The sequence below is a fragment of the Priapulus caudatus genome, unplaced genomic scaffold, assembly GCF_000485595.1.
Source record: "Priapulus caudatus unplaced genomic scaffold, Priapulus_caudatus-5.0.1 Scaffold340, whole genome shotgun sequence".
NCBI lineage: Eukaryota > Metazoa > Priapulida > Priapulimorpha > Priapulimorphida > Priapulidae > Priapulus > Priapulus caudatus.
Genome location: NW_014577401.1, coordinates 226,043 through 250,695, shown reverse-complemented (window position 1 = coordinate 250,695; position 24,653 = coordinate 226,043). Strand labels below are relative to the sequence as shown.

At 47.7% G+C, this 24,653-nt stretch overlaps 2 protein-coding genes across 2 annotated transcripts in view; one reads left to right on the top strand and one right to left on the bottom strand.

The window, feature by feature from the left end:
• The window catches only part of LOC106809253 (valine--tRNA ligase-like), a 24,347-nt gene extending 4,872 nt beyond the window's left edge, over positions 1 to 19,475 (top strand). Inside the window, exons 2-24 of the mRNA XM_014812260.1 lie at positions 7,122 to 7,203; positions 7,343 to 7,449; positions 7,754 to 7,881; positions 8,480 to 8,644; positions 8,884 to 8,965; positions 9,319 to 9,438; positions 9,999 to 10,152; positions 10,634 to 10,768; positions 10,981 to 11,105; positions 11,515 to 11,700; positions 12,015 to 12,091; positions 12,507 to 12,597; positions 13,633 to 13,809; positions 14,187 to 14,312; positions 14,760 to 14,933; positions 15,300 to 15,378; positions 15,884 to 16,011; positions 16,512 to 16,667; positions 17,032 to 17,238; positions 17,417 to 17,531; positions 17,702 to 17,874; positions 18,696 to 18,845; positions 18,982 to 19,475. Of these exons, the coding sequence (XP_014667746.1) occupies positions 7,122 to 7,203; positions 7,343 to 7,449; positions 7,754 to 7,881; positions 8,480 to 8,644; positions 8,884 to 8,965; positions 9,319 to 9,438; positions 9,999 to 10,152; positions 10,634 to 10,768; positions 10,981 to 11,105; positions 11,515 to 11,700; positions 12,015 to 12,091; positions 12,507 to 12,597; positions 13,633 to 13,809; positions 14,187 to 14,312; positions 14,760 to 14,933; positions 15,300 to 15,378; positions 15,884 to 16,011; positions 16,512 to 16,667; positions 17,032 to 17,238; positions 17,417 to 17,531; positions 17,702 to 17,874; positions 18,696 to 18,845; positions 18,982 to 19,050 (3,006 nt within the window). The 3' untranslated portion in view covers positions 19,051 to 19,475. The remainder of the gene's footprint in view (positions 1 to 7,121; positions 7,204 to 7,342; positions 7,450 to 7,753; positions 7,882 to 8,479; positions 8,645 to 8,883; positions 8,966 to 9,318; positions 9,439 to 9,998; positions 10,153 to 10,633; positions 10,769 to 10,980; positions 11,106 to 11,514; positions 11,701 to 12,014; positions 12,092 to 12,506; positions 12,598 to 13,632; positions 13,810 to 14,186; positions 14,313 to 14,759; positions 14,934 to 15,299; positions 15,379 to 15,883; positions 16,012 to 16,511; positions 16,668 to 17,031; positions 17,239 to 17,416; positions 17,532 to 17,701; positions 17,875 to 18,695; positions 18,846 to 18,981) is intronic.
• Positions 19,476 to 20,590: 1,115 nt separating this feature from the next.
• Positions 20,591 to 24,653, bottom strand: part of LOC106809254 — an 11,559-nt gene continuing 7,496 nt past the window's right edge. Inside the window, exon 2 of the mRNA XM_014812261.1 lies at positions 20,591 to 22,802. Within this exon, the coding sequence (XP_014667747.1) occupies positions 20,845 to 22,802 (1,958 nt within the window). The 3' untranslated portion in view covers positions 20,591 to 20,844. The remainder of the gene's footprint in view (positions 22,803 to 24,653) is intronic.

Below are 24,653 nucleotides of genomic sequence, written 5' to 3'. Positions count from 1 at the left end.
ATGTTTATTCGGTTATTCCTCATTTGGCATACTCTGTGACAAATAAACCATTGCTATATAGACAAATTACTGGAATTGAACTAGAAATTCACTTTTATTCTTCATGACTACCGCAAAAAACAGCAACTACGTAAATGTGCTTAGCATAATGGACAGGCGACTAGATGAGAAGCACTCACTAATTCACAAACCATTGCTTACGTAAGCTGTCCGCGCTACAGATCTCTCATACGTTCATGCATTTGCTATACCTTGTGTATAATAAAATCCACCTTTAACGTTATCACAAGAACTAGGTGACCAACTGCAGACTACTAAGATCGCATTTCATGGCACTTAGACCATTAAAAATCCGCCATTTCCTAAGAACAATATGAACGGGTGAGATCATCCCGCACCCAGACGTTGCATGACCTTGTCGTCACGCATCATAGATGACTGCATAAGCCGTTCCAATGCTATTTGCCTTGCGTTTGAAGTAGCGGTCGTAGCAGTTGTTCAGCGAGCAACTCACTGCCCACATGCGCAGCTTCACGCCTCGCTGCCGTGTTGTAGTACCAGTCTCCAATCTTCGTGTTCGTGAGAACATCCTGGAATGCCTCGCAGCCCTCGATGGAAGTTCAGAATTCGTACACAGCCTGAAGCAACGAGGACAACATTGTTAGTGGGACGCAACAGGTGTGGCTACTGTTAACTTTTGGTCTGTCTCAAACGACTATCGAAATTCATCTTACGTAAATATACGAGTATATACACGTGTACGAGTATATTAATTAATTGGAGTGTTGGCGTGTGCGTGTAATATATGATAATGTATAGCCGGATGACAGGGTGAAAGTAATATAAATGGGCTGTAGCATACCAAGATCTGCTAGGTTTGGCTTATCGCCACCCATGAATGTTCGCTGTTTGCCCACTGTTTTGTCCAGTGTCTACAGGCATCATACAGAGTCTTCTCACATCTTCCTTCATATTGTACCTGCTCACAAAAACAGTGCAGTGAGTAAGCAACCGTCATACCACAAACCTATTCTATGACATAGCATTCGCAGGGGTAATTAGTGAGCATAGCATTCGGCATAGCATTCGGTAACAACCATACAAAAAGTTTCAATTACTTTTCTTTAATCTTTTTCCAACTAGAAACATGGCTGCTGCACCAACGTAGATCACCACGTAGCGCTCCCAGGCAGGAAACAGTCGCTCCCACTCTCCGACGTCGGAGAAGTAGCGGAAAGCCTGCAGCGCCTCGCCGGATGTCGGTAGACGTTTGGCGACAAGTAGGTGTACGAGAGTATTGTCTGCCCACTCACGCCACTTCTTCTCTCTCTGTATTGCCAAACGTTGCACATTATACACAATTAATACATGTAAAGATTATCTCTGCGTTGACTATCTGGTCACCTGGAGCTGCAGAATGAAGAAACACGAGTCTGAAAATCGATTGAACATGGTTGATTGCTTCCCTTTAAAGGCTCACAATGCGCATCCAAACGCTAATTTCCCAGTACTAGACTAGCAAATACTTCGTGGCATGCATAATCACACTACCTTATGACAAAAATAAACTCTAGTTCCCCCCATTTCACTGCGCGTTGTCTTATAAAAGGTATTTGAAAAATAGCTCCAATGTTTTTCAAATTCTCCGATGTTGTTGACACGTTTTGCGTTGCTCTGCCAGGCAACCGTCCAGCGGGTGTAGCAAGATTCTACGGCCCGTGTGCGTTTTTCGCTTGCACGCTGCTAGCGCAATAGTTCGCCGCTGTTAGCGATATCAAGCCTAAAATCAATATCGCTATTTTCACGTTTATTACGCTGCCTTTATACTTTCTCAATAGTCTTGATGTTACATACACTGGCCAGTTCACACAATACTACAACTATCTTAAAATGTAAACGACTACATATAATAGACCCGGGACAAACAATTCCTTGCTCAACACCCTGTAGCAACATGTGAGGCTAAGTTGTTTCAAACAATTTAGCGTTTGCGCCAGAATGCCAGTTTTCTCACCTCTTTCTTGTGGGTTTTAAGCAAATGCGCAGTGGAATGGGTGGAACTAGAGTTTATTTTGTCATAAGGTAGTGTGATTATGCATGACACGAAGTATTTGCTAGTTTAGTACTGGAGAAATTAGCGTTTGGATGCGCATTGTGAGCCTTTAACATTACAATATCACTACCAGAACATGTACACTCATGACTTTCATTCAAACTTGTGTTCTACTCGAGCACATTGGTTTGCTTAGAGAAGTGTGTATGTATCGATTCAACAGGGTGCAGATCCACCACAATACCCAAGGTAGATTTAACGTGCATGCTATTTGTTGTCACCAGGAATAAGATAACAGATCTATATTATGGATCTATTATGTTTCATTTATTTTTTATCTTTTCTTGTTATCTTTACTATTATTATATATAATTTATAATTATAAGCATTATCAGGAGTTAATAATGACCTTGTTTGTCATTATTAACCCCTGGTATAATGGTATTATTATTGCTACTACTATTACTTTTTAGTGATTTATTGTAGATTCTGTTAAAAAAATCTCTTATCTTACTCCAGCAATGGATCTATAAAGTTTGTGGCAACGTTAATGGTGCTCTTACTGTCTCGTGTCCTTGTCTGTGAGATCTCCGTACATCACAGCGTATCGGTTCAGCTGCTCAGTGCACTCGGTGCCGCGATCATTGACGTACGTCGCCGTCGGATAGTAGCCAAGCATCTCGTCAAAGCTGAGCTCGGGTCCGCTAACGAGGAACGTCTTCATGATGCTGATGATGAGTGGAGAGTCTCGGAAATGCTGCACGCACGAAAACGTGTTTGTATATATACGAGTCTGCTCTACGATGTTTTGGTCCTGCCATTTCTTGGGGATGATGCATGCAATTACAGTGATAGTGATGATAGTGTTAGAAAGTCTTCCTATTTTTGTTAACTGGCTCCACGTACCACTCTCTCTCTCTCCGTCTATCTGTCTCTCTCTCTTTCTCTCTCTGTCTTTCTTTCTCTCTCTCTCTCTCTCTCTCTCTCTCTCTCATGTTCTTTTCTTACCTCCATCCTTCCCTCCCCCAAGTGCTTAATTGATTATTCAGTGTTCCTTCTCTACCTGTTCCTTATTTCCATTAGACTCGCAGACCAATATCGGGACTTTGCGGTAGCTGGACCACTTTATCTCCTTTCGCAGGACTGGGTTGACCTCTACCACATCGTAGCAAAATCCGTGATAGTCAAGAAAGGCCCGCACCTTGCAGCAAAATGGACATGTCTGGTACTGATAAAGCGTCAGTTTCAGGCCAGAATTGTCCACTGTGCTGAGAATCTAAAATGAAATAAATTTTTTTTTAAGTTCTTCCACCCCCTTCCTACTTAACCTTCTCGGATCTCCATCTCCTTCACCGTCGCATTAAAGTGCTCACCGTTTTGCCTCCTCAATTAGCCTACATTATAATTTATATCATAGATGTGTGAGTATGTCTGCACGTGAATGTGCATGCGGGCGGACCGTTGTGTGTGTGATCGTGTGAGGGTGTGTGCATGTGCGCAGGGGCGTGTACAGGGGGGGGGGGGCGTCCAGGAGCGGTCCGGACCCCCCCCTGCTCAGCGCAGAAAACGCATCTGAGCGGGGTCTAATTTCAAAATTTTGAGACCCCCAGACCCCCCCCTTCGCGTCTGCCCCAAGCTTGCGGTTACGCGTCTGGACCCCCCCCCCCGTACAAATCCTGATGATAAAGAATATTCAGTCAAAACGATTCAAAGTCTAAGGGCTGCTGCCACAATATCTATATACACATATTTCTGGGTACCGTCGGATGGGCGTTATAGCAGGACGCGGGACACTTCTTCTGGCTTCAGCTGGTGCGCCGTACCATCTCCATCGTGAATTGGATGGTGCGATCATGATTTGACAACTGCCTCCTACTCCGGCTCCTGCAACCACACTCCAACAGTAGCAAGCCATATTCAACTTTGATGTCTTCTTCGCTGGCACTGATTGCCTACTCAATAGAGGCGCGTTGACTGTAGCTTACTGGCGCTCGTATACTGCTAGATATAATCGCATCTAGAGTTATGTAATTCATGCGGGTTCTAGGGAAAACGAGAGAACCATTTTAACCTAGTAGTAGTACAGAACATCAACTTCTGCATGGGCCTGACATTTTGAAACAATGAGCGTTTATATAGGCTGGCGCAAATGCTTCGCAATGTGAAACCGGTGCATAGTGTGTTAGCTGCTAGTAACACGTTGTGTACTTTTTACACGTTGTGTATAAACTTTATAAATAAATGTGCAGGCTGTTAGGATTTTAATTGTCAGCATTTAAAATAACAGGTAAAGTTCTTCGCTCTCAGCGGACTGGGAATCTGTTTCGCGGATGCATGGACGAAGGCGTTAAAATGGACCATCGTGTGGAGGTGCATTGGACCAACCTGCCTCCCAGATACCTGCTAAAAAAGCAAAAACGCCTGCCACAATGAAAAAGAGAGCAAGGAAAAGCAAGTAGAAGAAGCCTTGAAAAGTTATAAAGCTTAAGCAAGCACAAAAAGAAGCGAAGAAGCCGTTGATGACGTAATGTAGTTAACAATAAATTGAATATATAACTAGATTGAACACTTCGCATTTTGTTATATCGAGCATGTTTTTTTCACGGAACATTATTCCAGATAGAATATTCTTTAGGCCGTGGCTACGCGACCGGTTCCGGACGAGAGCCACTAAGCTAGACTACGCGCTCCAGACATCCATCTCACCAGTATCTTGCGAACACATACACGCATGATTGCGCAACAGGACGCTCTCGTGCCCCTGATTGCTGAGTGGTGTGTGATGTTCTGTGGCGTTGCGTGCCGTGCGTCGCGTGCGTGCGTGCGATTGCGCTTGCGTGCAGGAGAGAGAGAGACAGAAGAGAGGGTGTGCGTGTGCCGGGTGTGTGTGGTGTGTGGTGTGTTGTGTGTGTGGTGTGTGTGGTGCGTGTGTGTGTGTGTGGTGTGGTGTGTACTGTCAAGAGAGAGATAGAGCCTAGAAGTTGTGTGTTGTGTGTGTTGTGGTGCGTTAGCGTAGCGTGCGTGCGGGCGTGCGTTGCAGTGCGTGCGTGCTGTCGCGTTCCGTGCGTGCTGGTGGTGTGGAGCGAGAGAGAGAGAGAGAGAGGATCAACTGTCTGAGAGGGAGGGAGAGAGAAGAAAGGAAGGAAAAGGAAAAAGAGGAGAGAAAGGAGAGGAAGAGAACCAGCGAGGAGTGTAGCGCGCGCACGCGTGAGTGCCCATTGCCGGCGTGTGTCGTGATGGATGCAAGAGAGAGAGCGTCGCCGTGCGCCGTTTGATGTGTAATGTGGGTGTGTGAGAGAGAGAGAGAGAGAGAGAGGCATGCTGTGCTTTGTGCTGTGTGTTGTGTGTGCGTGTGAGCAGAGAGAGAGGTTGTGACGTGTTTGTGTTGGGTGTGCTGACAGAGAGAGAGACCAGATCGATTCGGGAGCGAGGTGTATGTGTCAGAGAAGAGAGAGGAGACGAGAGGAGAGCATTGAGAACCAGAGGGAGTGTGTATGTGTCAGCAGTAGAGAGAGAGCGTGTGTCATGTGTGGTGGCGGCGCGCACCGCGCGTGTCTGGTGTGTGTGAGAGAGGAGAGAACTGAAGAGGAGTTTGTATGTGTCTGCAGAGAGAGAGCGTGTGCGTTGTTGTGTTGCAGAGAGAGACAGGGCGTGTGCGTGTTTGTTACCTCCGCCAACGAAAAGTTGCCAGGGAGGTCATGCAATCGCTCGCGTGTGTGTGTTCGCTGTGTCGTGTGTAGCCAACTAGTGTTCGCGCGGATCGATTCAGCAGCAAGCTCGCCTTCGTGTGTGGTGGTAGCCCACTAGATGTTCCGCGCGATCATTCAGCAGCAGCTCGCGCTAGGGCATCCCAGTCAGCAGCAGCCAGCAGCGAGCCATGCTGTTATACAGCATACAGTTCCACGCTCGCCCGGAGGTATGACTTTCTGTGAGTGCCTCTGTCTTAGTGTTGTGTGTGTGACGGAGAGAGAGAGAGAGAGAGAGAGAAGAACAGATGGAGGGAGTGATGTATGTGGGTCAGAGAGAGAGGGGAGCGAGAGAGAGGATGTGCGCGTGAGGGAGTGTGTATGTGTCATGCAGAGAGAGAGGTGAGAGAGAGCATGTGTGCGCTTGTGCCCTGTGTGTGAGCTGAGAGAGCGAGCACGGTGTGCGCGCTGTGTGTGTGTGTGTGTGTGTGTGTGTGTGTTGCTGTGTTATGTGCACCCTGTGTGTGTGTTGTGTGTGGGGGAGCAGAGAGGAGAGCTACCAACAGGGAGTGTATTGTGTCAGAGAGAGAGAGAGACGAGAGAGGTGCTGCGTGTTTCGCGTTTGTGGTGGTGTGACAGAGACGACTGAGAGGGCGGAGAAACCAGCAGAGGAGTGTGTATACATGTGTCAGAGAGAGAGAGCAGAGAGAGAGTCACTTGCAGGTTCGCGGCGTGTGTGTGTGTTTGTGCCTGTGAGTGAGGGCAGAGAGAGAGCGAGGAGAGTCGCGTTGCGCGTGTGTGCTGTGCAGTGAAGAAGCCAGAGAGACGGACCCTTCGCCGCCCCTAGTGACCAGGAGCGAGTGTGCACTCTGATGCCAGAGAGAGAGAGAGAGATGTGTGTGTGTGTGCGTGTGCGTGTGCGTGTGCGTGTGCGTGTGCGTGTGCGTGTGCGTGTGCGTGTGCGTGTGTGTGAGAGAGAGAGAGAGGGAGAACCAAAGAGGGAGTGTTTGAGGGGGAAATCAACGTTGGCACGCTGAGCAAAAAGCCGTTGGGCCAACGTTGGCAATATGACGTTGGGCCAACGTTGGCCCGCCAAGCAAAAATCTGTTGGGCCAACGTTGGCAAAATGACGTTGGGCCAACGTTGGCTTGTCGAGCAAAAATCCGTTGGGCCAACGTTGGCAAAATGACGTTGGGCCAACGTTGGCAAAATGACGTTGGGCCAACGTTGGCAATATGACGTTGGGCCAACGTTGGCCCACCGAGCAAAAATCCGTTGGGCTAACGTTGGCATAGGCTGAAGACAGCTGTTGGGCCAACGTTGGCCCAAAGTCAGCATGTTATCTGGGTAGTAGTATAACCACATAATTGTTGTTTCAACAGAAGGCTGCTGCAAAGGGAAAGGAGAAGAAGGAAAGGCAAGTGATAACATATGATGTACAAACACCGGCTGGAGAAAAGAAAGGTGAGAGGATTGTTGTTGGCTAATAGCATGTACGCCATATCAGAAATTTCATTTGATACATACATTGTCATTGCATGTCTCTACTATTTGGAATCTCAAATTTTTTTTCTAATTCTTAATCTCAATTTCTCTGCTTTAGATACGGCATGCCCGATGCCAGATGCATATTCTCCTAAATATGTTGAAGCATGTTGGTATGAATGGTGGGAGAAACTAGGCGTATTCAAGCCCGAGTACAATGCTCCTGTATGTATAAAAATCCATAGCAGCTAAACATTCCTATGTTAAAAATATGTGGCGAAGTATTCATGGAGAACCCACTATGCAGCTGTCTTCTATTAATCGTCTCAGTGTTGCTTGAACTAGCAATAAATTAATACAGAATTGTAAAATCTATGTATACAGAAATGTTAAACTCTAATGAATGTCCCTTTTAGTTCTACATAGCTTGTGATCTGCAGATATTCCAATGTTAGCAGGAATAAAATATATAGTATGATATACTGCTGATGCTTCCTTGGAATATAATGGCCTAATTAAAACATTTCAGAATGGGAAATTGACAATTCCTAACCCAAAAGGCAAATTCATGATCTGTATTCCACCTCCAAACGTGACTGGAACCCTGCATCTTGGTCACGCACTCACTAATGCAGTTGAGGATACACTTGTACGATGGTAAACATTTACGTTTGCAGTTTGATTGGGGCCTATAAGGGTTGTTCTTTTATGAGTAGGGCTGTAACGATCCACCGAAATCGAATCGGATCGCGATTCTCTTCCTTCGATCCGATCCTCGATATTTTTCTCCGTATTTTCGATTCCACTTCGATACCACTTTTTTCCTCCAATAGATGGAGGCACTACGTTATATACTGTGGAGTGTTACTCACCAATTTTACTCAGCGACTGTGCAGTGTATATATATATAAATAGTATACATCTCTATGATATATACTCTCTAGACTCTCTATAGTCTATTCACCATTTAGTATTCATTGGCAATTTCTAATAATTTATTATTGCAAAATAATGAAAATATAAAAAATAAGATAACATTTCAATATTTTGGGAATCGAATTGAGAGGCTAATATCGAGAACCGGATCGAATCGAGAGGCTTGTGTATCGTTACAGCCCTATTTATGAGTGACCATTATATATACAAGGTTGACTGTGTATATACAGCATACATGCTTCTTGTATAGCTAATGATATACTGAGCACACGCAGTATTTACGAACGAGCAGACGGTAACGTGAGTGGGCGGGTTTCAGGCACCGGATGCGCGGTGAGACGACCCTGTGGAACCCTGGGTGTGATCACGCCGGCATCGCGACGCAGGTCGTGGTCGAGAAGAAGCTGTGGAAGGAGCAGCAACTGACACGACACAACATCGGTCGCGAGGCTTTCGTCGACATGGCCTGGCAATGGAAGAACGAGTGAGTGAGTTGAGGTTTATTCGGGTGTCTGTGTGTATGTGGAAGGGGTGGAGGAGAGGGAGAGAGAGAGGCAGACGGAAGAAGACAGGGTTGAGGGAGGAGATGGATAGCAGGAGAGAAATGAAGTTCAAACAAAATTTTGGTTTGTTTTATGGTACGTATGTGTTTGCATGTTGATGAGGAAAAATCTCATTTATGTGGTATCTAGATTTTGTAGCTGTTTATTCTTTGTGATCCAGAAAGGGAAGTAGGATCTACGATCAGCTCAAAACCCTTGGCTCATCCTTGGACTGGGATAGAGCCTGTTTTACCATGGACCCTGTAAGTTGTACTACTGGACAGAATATGCTAAAGTATTGTGCATTCTGTGTCAGGCATTATGTGAAGCTTTCTTACATTTTGTTTTCAGCATTGTTAATTAGCCGCATATGGATGTGTCACTGTGTAAATATAATAGAAAATTAAGAAACAGACTTGTGCCTCGTTATGATCTCAACAAATTAAAAATGATGGTACAAACCAGAACATTCTGCAGTCGTATTAATATTACATTACTTAATTAAGAATTTGTGTCAATATGGTTATAATTGTTTAGATGTTTCACACTTTAGCTGCATTATAAAAACGGACTGCTTGAGTGAATCATGTGACATTAAACAAGTTTTCATTCCCAGAAACTCTCGGAAGCGGTGAAGGAGGCGTTTGTGCGTCTGCATGACGATGGAGTAATCTACAGGAGCAATCGGCTAGTCAACTGGTCTTGTACTCTGAAGTCTGCAATCTCTGATATTGAGGTAATAGACCAAGTTTTAGCAGTGATCTGTCAGTCAAATTCCTAGCATAGAGAGATTTCACCCTGGAGTTTAGTTGATCTTTATCAGCTAAAATGAAACAGAAATCATTACATCGATCCTGTGTAGATAGCCTATGTTTCCTTGCCTCTGGTTTGACATTAGAGTAGCACCAATCTCTTTCCTTCCCCAAATCTCACTTGACCACTGCGCTGATGGCAAGTGTCGTGGTTGCCCCCTTACTTGCCATTACTTGCCATTACTTGCCATTACTTGCCTTACTTACCATACTGCCTCAAACATCTGACTTATATTCATGGCAGTAAACCGCCGTGTCCGTCATACCTTGTTTGCTTCCGTGCCCTTCCCATAAACTCTATGCTGTGAATGTATCGATCCCAGCCTTACATGAAAACATGTTGATGAATAGTAAGCTGCACCTGTGCCCCTCAAACTTGCCACGGTGTCCTAAAATATAATAATTAAATCCAAGGCGATGCTTAATTGCCTTGCTCTAAAAATAATAAAACTTCACCCCCCCCCCATTTTTTCCTACATTGCAGGTCGACAAGCGGGAGCTCCCGGGGCGAACGCTGCTTCCTGTGCCCGGTTACAATGCAAAGGTCGAGTTTGGCGTTCTCGTGTCGTTTGCTTACCCGGTCGTCGACGGCGACGAGGAAATCGTCGTCGCTACGACGCGTATCGAGACGATGCTGGGTGCGTTGATGCTCAGCTTTCGGCGACTGAGAAACTATAGTGATGTTGAAACAGACAGCTAGAATACTAGATGACATATAGATATGTAGTATGATCGTATATCGTATGTAGTGCTCGTATAGTAGCTAGTATATCGTAAGTATATTCACTAGAGTAACTCTGTGAGAAAGTAAAGTGTGAAAAGTAAAGTGAGGTTTGCGTTAAGAAAGTAGTTCTGTGTGTTCTGTAGGTTGGTACCTGTTCATTACAGGAGTGTAGGTCAGGTTTCATTTGGTTCATTTCGCCTAATTCATTTCAATCAATGTGTTTACTATTATGAGAAATAACATGAAATGTTTAACAGCATGTGATCAATGAAATGAAATCGATTTCACTTTAATTAATGATTTGATAGTTAAAAAATAAATTTAGTAATTAATTTAGAGACCTTTGATTCTAAGTTTTTTCATGATGTTAAATCCGTAACTTGTATCATGCGTAGGTGATACTGCTGTAGCCGTGCATCCAACTGATGACAGGTATAAGCACCTGAAGGGCAAGTTCGTGCAGCATCCGTTCTGCGACCGGAAACTGCCGATAGTTGCTGACGCGTTTGTTGACAAGGACTTTGGTACAGGTATGTAGATTGTTGTAAGGTGACAGTGGGAGTGGGTTTGAGTGAGGTGACGTTCTGTACAGGTACACAGATTGCCAGGGGGTTGGTGACAATAGATTGTTGAGGGTGGGGGTGACAATGGGGGTGCATTTAAGCATCATGCTTCAAAAAACTGGGGATAACTGTTTCGATATGCACAATGCTGATGCCGCGTGTTAATGATTTTCATGTAGGAGCTGTCAAGATCACACCTGCGCATGATCACAACGACTATGACGTAGGTAAACGCAACAACCTACCCTTCATCACCATCATCGACGACGAGGGCAACATCACCAATGAAGGTGGACAGTTCAAGGTGACTGCTAGTGCCCACTGCGGGTGTGCGTGTGACGTGGGAAAAATTGAAAAGTGGTCCTTTCTTTAGGCGTGAAAGGGAGTCTTTTATGTGTGGTCGTGTATGTGCAAGCTTCATTTTTATGCCGATGTCTACTGCTGCTTGTGCATATTGGTTGAGGGATGTTGATACCTGCACATAACACAAGATGAGGGCAAGTATGAGGAGAACTGTGGGGGTGAGGATGAGGATGACTATGAAGATTAAGTGTTAGGATTAGGGTTGGAAGAGAGATATTGAGAATGAGGGTAGGGAATGAGGATGAGGGTTGGAGGGGAGATGTTGAGAATGAGGGTAAGAGGTTCAGATGAGGGTGACAATGAGGATGAAACTCGCCAGCACTAACGTATCTGCACGCACGCGCACGCAGGGCATGAAGCGGTTCGACGCGCGTGCAGCCGTGCTGCAGGCCCTGAAGGAGAGGGGCCTCTACAGGGACACAAAGGACAATCCCATGGTCGTGCCAATCTGCAGTCGATCGAAGGACATCATCGAGCCGCTGCTGAAGGCGCAGTGGTACGTCGACTGCTCCGACATGGCCAAGCAGGCCGCAGACGTGAGTACACACGTGGCTCCCTCTGTGCGAGGAAGTTAACCTTTAGTATTTTACTAGTATTTTTATTAGTATTTAGTATAGGTTAGTTTCTGGAACGTTTAGTTGACATAGTAGGTTATAACCTATATTAAACCTTAATTTATTAATAACCTAATAAATTAGAATATAATTGATATTTGATGTGGTTAAATAATCAGGAACTCGTTGGGTTGTACGACCGCCTCCCCTGTGCAGACATGCGAGTTGCATGTTGTCAGGCGTACACGTGTCATCTAGTCGCCAGTTAAGTGGTCGTGCCCCTGCCTTACTTGCAGGCTGTTAGAAACAAGGAGCTCCTCATTGTTCCCGACATGCATGAGAGGACCTGGTTCAACTGGCTTGACAACATAAGGTAGTCGTCGTCGTATGTCCGATGGTTGTAGTTAATCGGTACTGTGAGTGTGCGTGCGTGATGTGAGTGGAAACGGGCGACTGCGTGTGCATTAGCAGACTGTGTGCATGTGACGTATGTGTGTGTGCGTGTGTGTGTTCATGTGTACGTGCTTGCGAGCGTCTGAGCATGTGTGTGTGCGTGCGTGCGTGCGTGCGGGTGTGCGTGTGTGCGTGCGTGTGCATCTGTGCGTGTGTGTGTGTGTGTGTGTGTTTGTGTGCATGTCAGTGCATGTCTGATGTGTTAGTGTGTGCTGGCTTCTGTGGCATTGGCTGCGCATGTCTTGTGACGTGTCTGCAGTATGTGGGTGTGTAGATGCAATGACTAGGGGGCGTGTGGATGTACCTGACTGCTGTCTGCTTGTCTGTTGCTACAGGGATTGGTGCATCTCACGGCAGCTGTGGTGGGGACATCGCATCCCGTGCTACTTTGTCACTATCGATGACCAGGCTGTTCCGCCGGGAGAGGTAAATGAAATAAGGACATGTGCGTCCTGTTAATTACCTCCGCGCAACGGAGTTGCAGGGAGGTAATGTGATCCCTCTCGTGTGATGCGTTGGTGTGTGTGTGTTCGTGTGTGTGTGTAGCCAGCAGCGAGCCAGCTGTTATACACATGTATACATGTTACACGCGTTGGCGCGATCGATTCAGCACCAGCTTGCCTTAGGCCGTCCAGTCAGCAGCAGCTCTCCTTAAGGCGTCCAGCCAGCAGCAGCCAGCAGCGAGCCAGCTGTTATACACATGTATACATGTTACACGCTTGCAGAGGTATGCACTCTTTTTGAGTGCCCTCTGTCTAGTTTCTAATTGTACGGTATGTGTTGTAAACGTTTTCATTTTCCCCCTTTTTGTTTACGTTTATTTCACAAAATGAAATGAAATAATGTCCTGCTAATGCCTCAACATATGGTGTATGACATGAACACTTTTTCTGTTGTATATTTCATGTGTCATGCAGTGATTCGCGTAATCTCATCTTATTTTAGCATCGTAATGAAGGAACACATTTATGTTCAGGGTATATATAGGGTTATAGTAAAGAAATACAGCTAAGGTTTTAACATGCTCGTCAGAGTTAACAGCCACATCGTAACCCCACCCTACCTCAATACATTATATATCACATGTTCGTGTCAACACAGTACCTGTGTGTGATGTAAACATAGTACCTATGTGTGGTGTCAACACAGTACTTGTGTGTGATGTAAACATAGTGCCTATGTGTGGTGTCAATGCAGTACTTGTGTGTGACGTAAACATAGTTCCTATGTGTGGTGTCAATGCAGTACTTGTGTGTGACGTAAACATAGTGCCTATGTGTGGTGTCAATGCAGTACTTGTGTGTGACGTAAACATAGTTCCTATGTGTGGTGTCAACACAGTACTTGTGTGTGATGTAAACATAGTACCTATGTGTGGTGTCAACGCAGTACTTGTGTGTGACGTAACTGTGACGTAACTATAGTGGCTCTACCTAGCGTGCGCATGCTCGTGTGTTGCAGGACATCGATAACAAGTACTGGGTGAGCGGCCGGACGCGAGAGGAGGCCCTCGAACGCGCTGTGGCGAGGTTTGGCGTTTCACCCGAGCAGGTGACGCTGCGGCAGGACGAGGATGTGTTGGACACATGGTTCTCCTCAGCAGTGTTCCCATTCTCAATCTTTGGATGGCCGAACAAGGTAATTACCCTGTGCACACCATCGACCATGCATCACCAGCTGCAGTCAGCGTGTCGTTAACGTCATAGCTTGATGACGTTGAACAGTAGTAGATGTAGGATGTGCATCTTGTAGCACCGGTTCAGGTCTTTACTTCTCACACATCGACCAACGAAGCTGTGTTGGTTCAGCGTTTGCTTTCGTTGTATTACGTTACGTTACGTTATGGTATGTTATGTTACATTACCTTATGTTCCCTGTCATTGTTTACGTAGTAGTAACGTTCATTCATAGTTCGTTCGCTGTAGTTCTGGTTTGATCTATATTCAGCTTATCTGCTTGTATGGTATTTTGTATATACACACGTAACTAGGTATTTGCTGCTTGGTTTCCCTCAGACAGAGGAGTTGGATGTGTTCTATCCCGGAACTCTCCTGGAGACTGGGCATGATATCCTGTTCTTCTGGGTGGCAAGAATGGTCATGTTTGGACAGAAGCTCATGGGTTGTCTGCCGTTTAGGGAGGTAAGCTGCTGTTATTCTGTACAGCGTACAGTCAAACATGTACAAGGGGGTCACTCAAGTCAATAGCCACACGTGTGTTCTATAAGCAGGTGCCAGTTTAATGCGCTCTCAAGCAAAGCTATAATGTATTTCGTTTCTGCTATGCACCTTGTACAAAAGGACATGTATTGCACTTTAGTGAATATCAATATTGAACATGCAAAAACAACAACAACACAAACAAGAAGAAGAACAAGAACAACAACAACAACAACAACAGGATGCAACACAAATCCAACCTTTTCCTATCTCATCGTGCTGGATGATGTTAACAGCTGTACCTGTACTTAACAGGATACAAAAAGGAATCCTACTGAATCCTCTTGAATAATTTTAATAGGAGGTGTACCTGTACTTTACATGGTGAAGCATGAGTCTTATCATATGCCGTTGGCTGTTAATTAACAGGTGTACCTGCACGCGATGGTGAGAGATGCTCACGGCCGCAAGATGAGCAAGTCTCTCGGCAACGTGATTGACCCGGTCGACGTCATCCACGGGATCACGCTCGAGGGTTTGCACCGGCAGCTCGAGCAGGGCAACCTCGACCAGCGTGAGATCGCGCGAGCCAAGGCGGGCCAGGTGAGCCAGCGGTGGCGAGGGGGCGCCACGTGTGACTAGACCAGCGTGAGATCGCGCGAGCCAAGGCGGGCCAGGTGAGCCAGCGGTGGCGAGGGGGCGCCACGTGTGGTGAGGGGGCGCCACGTGTGGCAAGTCGTACTGCGATCGCGCAGTGTTGTGGCGATGCCTCCTTATTCTTTGCGAACGGTTACTGAGTCTTCGTCATGCAGACCAGAGGTTAGGACGCGGTCAGACATGTATCCCATTAGATATGTGGCGCACCCTATTTTTTCGATTACACTGTGTTACTATGTTTGTTCTAGCAGTTGAACCTGTGTGTTAGTAGTGGTGCTCTACTCTTAGCTTGGTGCTAATGTGTTGTTGTAGAAAGCGGATTACCCCACTGGAATCCCTGAGTGTGGAACAGATGCATTGCGATTTGCCCTGCTGGCCTATACGGCACAAGGTGAGACGAACCTGTTCGTAATTTTACGGAGTATACGATTTGACCTCTCCAATTAAAAATCGGTTGTGTTCGTGTAATCTCCCCTTCCGTATTACAGCAGGAATTCTGAGAGAGTATAACAGCTTCCTTTATGGTACTATGTTACTATTCGGCTGCATTATCTCTGCAGGGCCAAAACATAAATTTCACCACATCGGGAGCAAGTGCCGTCATTGGCATTCTTACTTGCAATTGTACACCTTAGAATTGTACAATATCCAAGACAGTAAACTGTCATGGCTGCCCTACCTGGTTAGACTGTGTTATATTTCCATGTTGTGTATGTATCCCTTTTGATCCCGCATAAAAAATTCCATTGAAAAGTAAGTGGTATTAACAACCCATATTTCCAGGAAATGCTTAGCCTTGCTTCTTTTCCTACTTTCTGTGGTGCTCTAAAAATTCTGATTAAAAACAAAGGCAGCACTAGCTCTGCCCTAAAAATTGTTTAACTGGACTCGTGCAGGGCGTGACATCAACCTTGATGTGAACCGTGTCCAGGGATATCGCTTCTTCTGCAACAAGCTGTGGAATGCAACCAAGTTTGCACTGATGTGCCTGGGTAGCGATTACCAGCCGCTGCCCGAGGCCAGGGTGAGTGTACACTAGCCTTGCTGCGTGCAGGTCGGATATTAGTCGATGTGTAGGGCAGTGCCGGCAGCTTGGGCACGATCGATCCTATTCCAACTGTATTGCTTGCAGAGGTGCCAGACACTATCTGACCACTACCTGTTTCTTGATAACTGCTGCTATGGCGTGTTTACTGTGCATTTGTAAACTTGTGAGATACCTAGCCGGGCACCCCTACGTTTATAAGAATCACACACAGCAGGAGAATGATTAATTGCCTTTCGCATCACCTTGTCGTCTGGTCGTGTCGACTGAACCTTTAATGGATACTAATTAGCTACATCTATATGACATGTGCGTTCGTGCGTGTGTGTATGCGTGCATGCGTGCGTGTGTGCAAGTATGCGTGTCCGTACGTGTTGACCCCTCCTCTTCGACGTCAGCTGCTGTCCCGGGTCGGCTTGCTGGAAACAAAAGGAATCACATGAGACTTTGTATGAGACTTAGTGACGTCGTTGTTGCAGCCCTTAGACGGTGAGCGGCCGATGGATCGCTGGATTCTCAGCCGTCTCGCAGTGGCAATCAACGCGTGCCACGTCGGCTTCACGACATACGACTTCCCGGGCGTTACCACGGCGATCTACAGCTTCTGGCTGTACGATCTGTGCGACGTTTATCTGGTACGTGCGCTGCTGTCGATCGTCGCGATCGTAGAAGAACAAGTTTTCATTATCAAAACAAAAACTAGTTGTTCATTGCTAACTAATCACCAAGATTGTCAACCATTTTTTGCACAAGCTCTATGAACTAATCTAGTGGAACTTGGCCCCCGTTCAATTTTGTCTCAACTCAATTCCAGCATCGTCACGTAGTTGAGCCAGTAATAACAACCCTGCAGCATATTTAAACTGGAACATTTGCAAGAAGGACACTTGCAATTTACCAAGTCGTGCAGTTAGGCCACTTTACAGTTGTGTATATTTCAATACTTAGTTCAGCTTTGCTCTTTTAATACGTACCCTTGTCATTTTCGTCTGCTCGCAGGAGTACTTGAAGCCGGTGTTTCGCCAGGACGACCAGCAGAGGGTGGCAGCGTCGCGCAGCGTTCTCTACACGTGTCTCGACATGGCGCTGCGTCTCATCAGTCCGTTCATGCCCTTCATCTCGGAGGAGTTGTACCAGCGTCTGCCGCGACGCACGCCCAACTGCCCGCCGAGCATATGTGTCACTGCCTATCCGGAACCAACGTCGGTATGCTTACAAATACAACAATGACTCGCTAGAAGAACTGTCTGTCAGTCGCATGTGGATAACTCGATTCAGTCACAGCTAGGGTGTCGTGATTAACATGTTTTTGACTGGGCTGCTCAACGCTGACCCTTGCGTGACTCTGTGATGTTTGACACTCTGGTCGTGGCGTCTGCTGCAGTATCCCGTGAGAGACGAGCGACTAGAGGAGAGTGTCGCCTTCACGCAGGACATCATTGGCAAGATTCGCTCGCTGCGCAGCGACTACATGCTCACACCCAAGCAGTCGGCTGATGGTAAGCGTCATGTGCGTCGCACGCTAGCGGGACGTGATTTCCCACGTTGAACCTGAGGTGCAAAACATCACCGGAAAGTTTATTTCTGTCAAATTTTCAGGGGCGTTGGCTGTGGCTAGATGAAAGCACGCCTGTAATAAGTAACAATGTATTTTGGCTTTCTGCTATAGTGTTCCTGAAGTGCAGTGACAAGGAAACGAAGAGCATAGTGGACCAGTTCTCCGATCTCATGCAGACACTGACTTCCTCTCACCAGGTGGCGACAATGGTTGACGAACAGCCACCAGAGGGTTGCGCCATCGTCACCGTTTCGCACCGTTGTGTCGTCCACTTGTTACTGAAGGTAGAATTTTTGTGCAGGAGACGCGCGTCACTTGTGTCCGCATGAAAAGTAACAAGCAGGGTGTTATCGTGACAGATGGTTAGCATAACGTAAAGCTTGTGTGATAATAAGCATTTCACGCATCGTACGGCACCAATGTGGCTGACATCTGAAATCGCTGCGTGTGTACTTCTGTTAAATACTGCTGCAGATGAAATTGACTTATCAGCCTGTACACGATAACGACACCCTCTTGGATATTGGGATACCACCTCGGCGCCCACTTTTGACGCCCCCCTTTCACAGGGATCCAGGGTATATATAAGGAGGAGAGAACACACTGTAAAGCACAGTTGTTTTCAGTTGTAAAAAGTTAGAAGAACCTGACGAAGACTACCACAAATCGAAATTAGTCGTTTATTGCTAACTTTGTGTAGCTTTTGCTCAACATAACTTTTATGTAAAATGGCATCATCCCACCAGCAAATCAAATCCACGTGGGGACGTACAGTAGAGCTGTGCCCCGTAGAGGCCTCTTCTTCACGCATGTCCACCCTCTTGGATATTGTTGCTAGGTCGGTCCGGCTGGACGCACGTGTTTCACACATACATGCTTAATTGTCAAATTTGCAGCACTTTGTTGCCAATCACTGTCTTTCAGAAGATCCTATCGTAACAGCATTGGCTATGGTTGCCTGTCAATCGTGCTAGGCAGATTGGTCGAATCCGCGAGTTTTGTTACGTGAAACTGTTCTGAGGTTATCCACACTGTTAATACAGTTCTCACTGTCTCTCTGTCCAGCTCGTGCTTATCTTCAGAGGCATTTGTGTTGTTACTCCAGGGTCTCATAGATCCGTTGAAGGAGTCAGCAAAGCTGGATGACAAGAAGGGCAAACTGTCTGCGCAGCTTCAGAAGATGCAGCGTAACACACAGTTGCCCGACTACGCTGCTAAGGTTCCAGAGGATGTGCGGAGGGCCAACACTGACAAGGTAGCTGGGTCATCAGGCACACATCAATTTATTGTGACGATTGAGAGCAAATTAATTTCATTTGCAATATCGTTTATTCTACTCGTATTCTGACAAGTTATTGACCTTGTTATGACCTTTACCACACGTCTTACAGATGGAGCAGATTGAAGGAGAAATACAGAAGCTGGTGGAAGCACTTGAGACTATTGCTAAGATGCAGTAACAGGATTGCTGTGCCAATCAGTCGTTGCTAGGGCGGCATGCTCTGAACCTCCTGCAATACATGTATTCTCAGAAGCAATTGTGAATTGAAAAAATATTGTATATCTGTCGAACAACTTCCACTTTAACTTTTGCTGTTACTAATTTATTGGCTATGATAATTCACTCGCATGGAATTGTTTTTGCATGCTGTAATTAAATGTGGAGGCCTAACAGTACTGTTCAGTTCAAGTTAAAATCTGATGACATTCAATGCGAACATTATGCATACTGAAATTTGTGCGCTTTATACATTACATGTTATAACTTGTAGTTATATACACTGAGATTGCTTTCATTGCTAATAACACTAACTTGGAAATTCTGTTATGGAAGGCGGAGCAGGTGGAATTATATTTATTAAAATAAACGTCGGTGGCATATATATATCTTGCGGTTTCCCTTCATTTTATGCAGTTTCAATACATGCCGGGCAAGGGTGGGATATGTTGCAACAAAAACGAAACGAAAATACAAATTCACCACATGAACATTAATTGTGAAAATAATACCAAGCACATCGTCTTTATTTACTCAAACCAAACAAATTGCAGGTCATACTGCTACTTGGTACATAGGTCATGTCATTGCGGCTTGCAATAACATGCAACTAAAACCAGATATCACCGCAGAATGGCAATAGTAAGCAGTTTATAACATACCATGTTCTAATACCATTTTTAGGTCAACACATTCCACCTCACTGAAAGTAATTCTGAACAATTTCCAACAGTGGTATGCAGGACAAGTACTACTGCTCAATCCTGAAGTAATTTTTCTATAAGCTTTCGTCTGTTGGCAGAATTTCCACGGAAATGCACTTAATGGAAGCAAGTTTTAAAATAAAAATGTTCAGCCTTGATAATAATGTTAACTAGAGCACTCGGAGAGCACAGACCTCCGCCAAGGCAGCTGAATTCTCTCACTGTGAAAATTTTTATTTATTAATTAATGAATTAAGTGAAAAAATTTATTAATTAATTGGATCAGGATCCCCACCGAAATGTAATAAATTCTAAGTTACCCCATTTCTGACCTATCCTGAAAATTTTATTAATTAATTAGTTAATTAATTAATTAATTGGATCCAGATCACCACCAAAATGTAATCAATTCTAAGTTACCCCATTTCTGACCTATCCTGAAAATTTTATTAATTAATTAATTAGTTAATTAATTAATTGGATCCGGATCACCACCAAAATGTAATCAATTCTAAGTTACCCCATTTCTGACCTATCCTGAAATTTTTTTTAATTAATTGGATCCGGATCACCACCAAAATCTCATCAATTCTAAGTTAGGCGATTTCTGACCTATCCTGAAAATTTTATTAATTAATTAATTAATTAATTAATTGGATCCGGATCACCACCAAAATCTCATCAATTCTAAGTTAGGCGATTTCTGACCTATCCTGAAAATTTTATGACAATCCGTCCATAACTTTTTCAGTTAGGCTGTACACAAACCCACAAACCAACAAACAGTCAAACACACGCCGGTGAAAACATAACCTCCTGCCAACCCCTTGGCGGAGGTAATAATGTGTTTCTGTCACTCTCCCACCTTCTCCTATGCATTCCACCACCCAACCATCATTGGTGACAGGTCCTCCATCAGTGGTAAGAACAAGGTTGCCTTGTACGAGAGTATGGATAAGTGCTTTTGTACAACACTCGTGTACAACATTCCTGATCACACATTCAACAGGTCGCAAAAGCGCCGGGCCGCAAACGTTCAGTCTTACTCTGCTCTAAGTTGCAGCTGCCGACTTTTTCACGCGGTTCCGTAACGCCTGGTGCTCCACCAGGGGGCATCGCAGCAGCGCCAGGTTGAGAAGACCTTTCTGCACGCCGTCCATCGTCAGGCCGTCGCCTTTAGCGCCACCTGACGGCCAGATGAGCGCCACCTCGATCATCTCGACGTGGCGCAGCAGCGTTGCCGCTGTGCAGCCGATGCAGTCGCTGCAGACGTTCAGCAGCCAGCGCAGCGCGTCCGGCAACTCCGGCGTCTGCTCCCACGGCCTGCTCCAGTGTCCCATCTTCACCTCTTTCGCCCGCTTATAGCAGGTGTAGACGCCGCTGCAGCCCCCGCCATTGTCGTCTTCGGCCGCGCTCGACGCCCGCCCGTCGATTTCCCCCGAGAGCCGGTGGACCGCTCTCGCCGGCGTTCTCTGAGGAACGCGTAGTGTCGGCGCGGTGTCAGCATCGTCAGAGCATGATGGGTCGCTGTCGCTGCTGCTGCTGTGCCATCTCTTGCGGGTTGTCACGCGGCGATAGCACTCGCCGTGGCGCAGGCAGCAGTCAGCTAGCTTGGTTCGCGAACCATCGTCCGGCTTGGCTCGACGCGGGAGCATCGGCGGCATCGCGAGGAAATCGAGCGAGGCGTGCGAGAAATCCGTGGCGGGGTCATCGCCGCCGATAGGTGGCAGCACGGCAGCCGGCGGCGGAACATATGGCTCCTCCGCGGTGGATGCCTCTCCCCGGAGCGCGTGCTCGAATGGACTCGGCAGCGTGCCGTCAGTCGGAGCGCCCGCGAACGGCCGCCGCGCGCCGCGCCGCCGCTCCCCAGCGGGCAGCTGGTGGCTCCCCCTGAGGGTGGCATGTGCATGCAGCATTGCCTGCGCGTTGCACTTGTCGCTCATGACGTTGGCCACGCCGGAGCTCGGGAGGTGATACCGCATCGCTTTCCACCGAGCGTGTGTCTGCCGCACCCAGTCGTCCCAGACGAATGCCCGGGGGGCGCCGGCGGCAGCGTTGACCCGCCGCGCACGCCGCGACAGCGCCCTCTCTGTCGAGCCGTCGACGCCAAACACGAGGCGCAGCGTCACGACGATCGCCGCCATCGCGTGCGCCTCGTCGTCCGTGACGACAAGGTCGGGCGTCGCCACGACGACGCCGCGTGCGACCTCGAGCAGCTGCCGCGGCAGACCGAGCGCTGCCTGGAGGCGGGCGAGGATGTGCGCGGCGTCGGGGCGCGAGCGCGGCGCCGGCAGCGCGAGGAAGCCGCGCAGCAGCCGCGCGTCAACGACGACGCTCTCGCGCTGCGGCAACGACCGCGGCCGGAACGTCATCGCGTCGTCAGCGAACATGTCGTAGTCAGAGAGCAGCTCTGCCGAGCGGAAGTAGGGCAGCCGGCCCGCGGCGGCGAGACGCAGCACGTCGGAAAGCAGCAGCGGCAGGCCGAGGTGCAGAAGCGCGAGGTAGAGGAAGCCGATCGTGTGTCGCAGCCGCAGCAGCGTCGCCGGCGACTGCGCGATCCCCGGACGCCGGCCGCCGTACTTACGCGGCCGCGAGTGAGGTGCGCCACCTGGCACAGCTTCCCCATCGTGTTCCACGTTGCCAGGGGGCAGTTCGCCATCGCTGTCTCCGTCGCCAGGGGGCAGTTCGCCATCGCTGTCTCCGTCGCCAGGGGGCAGTTCTGCACCGTCACCCTCGGCACCAGGGGGCAGTTCTGCGCCGTCACGCTCGGCACCAGGGGGCAGTTCTGCGCCGTCACGCTCGGCACCAGGGTGCACTTCTGTGCCGTCACGCTCGGTACCAGGGTGCAGTTCTGCGCCGTCACGCTCGGCACCAGGGGGCAGTTCTGCGCCGTCACCCTCGGCACCAGGGTGCAGTTTTGCACCGTCACCCTCGGCACCAGGGGACAGTTCTGCGCCGTCACGCTCGGCACCAGGGGGCAATTCTGCGCCGCCACGCTCGGCACCGCCAGGGGGCAGTTCTCTGCCTTCACGTTCGGTTCGAAGAGGCGCTTCTGTACCATCGTCCTCGTCGTCGGATGCCTTTCCTCCGTCCGTGTCCTCGTCCGCCGTCGTCGCTGTATAGATTCCTCGTCTTCGAACACCTTCTGCAGCAGCCTCTGCTCCGCTTCCGTCCTTCGACAGCTTCGTGCCGCGCGCTTGTTCCGCTCGCTCCGTGCGCCGCCTCGCGACGCAGCTCGCGACGACGGCGCGGCGGCGGCCCCTCCTCCGCTCCGCGCTGAAGGCGATGCCGCGGCCGGCACAGGTACGCCGCCCACAGCTGGAAGACGAGCTCCCTGAGAGCGGGCGGCGGCCCGCAGCGAGCAAGCACTTCGTCTGCTTCGCCAGGACGATCGTGAACGCCTGCGTAGCGGCTTCAGCGAGCGCAGCGCCCCGCGCCGCGCCGCGAGCGCGAGACCCGGCGCGCGCGGCTCCGCGCGACGCTGACGGCTTTCAAGCGTGAACCGGAACTTCGGCTCGATCTCGTCCGGCGATCTCCTCGCGCACTTCCTCGCCGCAGGTCCTGCGACTGCGTGTGCTTAAGCACAGCGTGTCAGTAGTAGTGGCCCCGATCGACTGCACTGGAACTCGCCGCTCCGAACCCGCAGACATACGCAACTCCGAGCCATTGGACGGCGGCACTTCGCACGTTGCTGCTTCGCCGATCGTGTTCGGCTTTGCGGTCGAACGACGTGCGGTCGCTACTCTTGCTCGCGCACCTAGTCACGCGCTGAGTTTGTTAATCGCATGCATTCGTGTCAGCGCAGGAATGACCCATGTTCTTACCTACATTAATTGTCGCTACTCTACATGCGACCCGTGTCAGTCACTAGCGCGTACTGTTTCGCCATTTTGTTGCCAGAATTAATCACCGGCGTTTATAATCGATCCTCGTCGTTCGGCCGATATCTTATCTGGCCCTGGCTTATATGTCTCGGCAGGGACAGCCAGGATATATTACGGACACCTAATTGTTGGCATTTCTCATTCGTTATAACAGTTCCCGATGAGGCAGGATTTGCGTTTTAGCGCCGCTAGAGGTTGCATGAATGGTGGGACTCCCTGCAGGTATTGTCGGTCTGTGGTCTGTGCAGTTTCTTTACTGACTACTGGCTGTTTCTTTCAAGCTCTTCCAGACACATCCAGCGTTTAATCACACTCCTGTAACACATAACCGAGCCGCCTTGAACTAGGTGCCAATTGATCCTCCAAAATTCAACTAAGCCTCAACAAAAGAAACCGTATTACAAGTACATTGCACTCTGTCAGTTTAACACCGCGCACACGTGAGCGACGGTCATTGATCGCTAACGATTGGTATCAACAGTTTCTGCATTAATTACTTACTCTTCCAATCATGGTATACTTGTGGTCGAGCGTGCCGACTGCTTACTGTAGGTGATAAACGTGTGACCATTGTATTTGGTCCACTTGTTAGCATTGCGAAACAACACCTCGACATGTTGTGGCTTGCAAGACATATATTGATTAATCCAACAGCGTTAATCACAGGTTTCATCTGTCTTCAACACTTTCAAAATGTGGAGCGGCATTTTCAAAATCTTATTTCATCATAATATTTTCCTAGCAGTTTTTTCATAATTATTATTATGCATGTTATCAGGAGAAATATTATAGGATTAATATCTTATAGTTATATCTAAATATATTATCTTATCCTTGATGTCATATCTACACTTGTATGTACTGATTATTGTTTAGAACATTAATAATTATGATTTAGTACATTTTATGTACAGTTTCTAAAACTTCGTAAGTAGACTGTAAGTTTAGATCCAATAACGTGCTGTGTAAATCTCTCT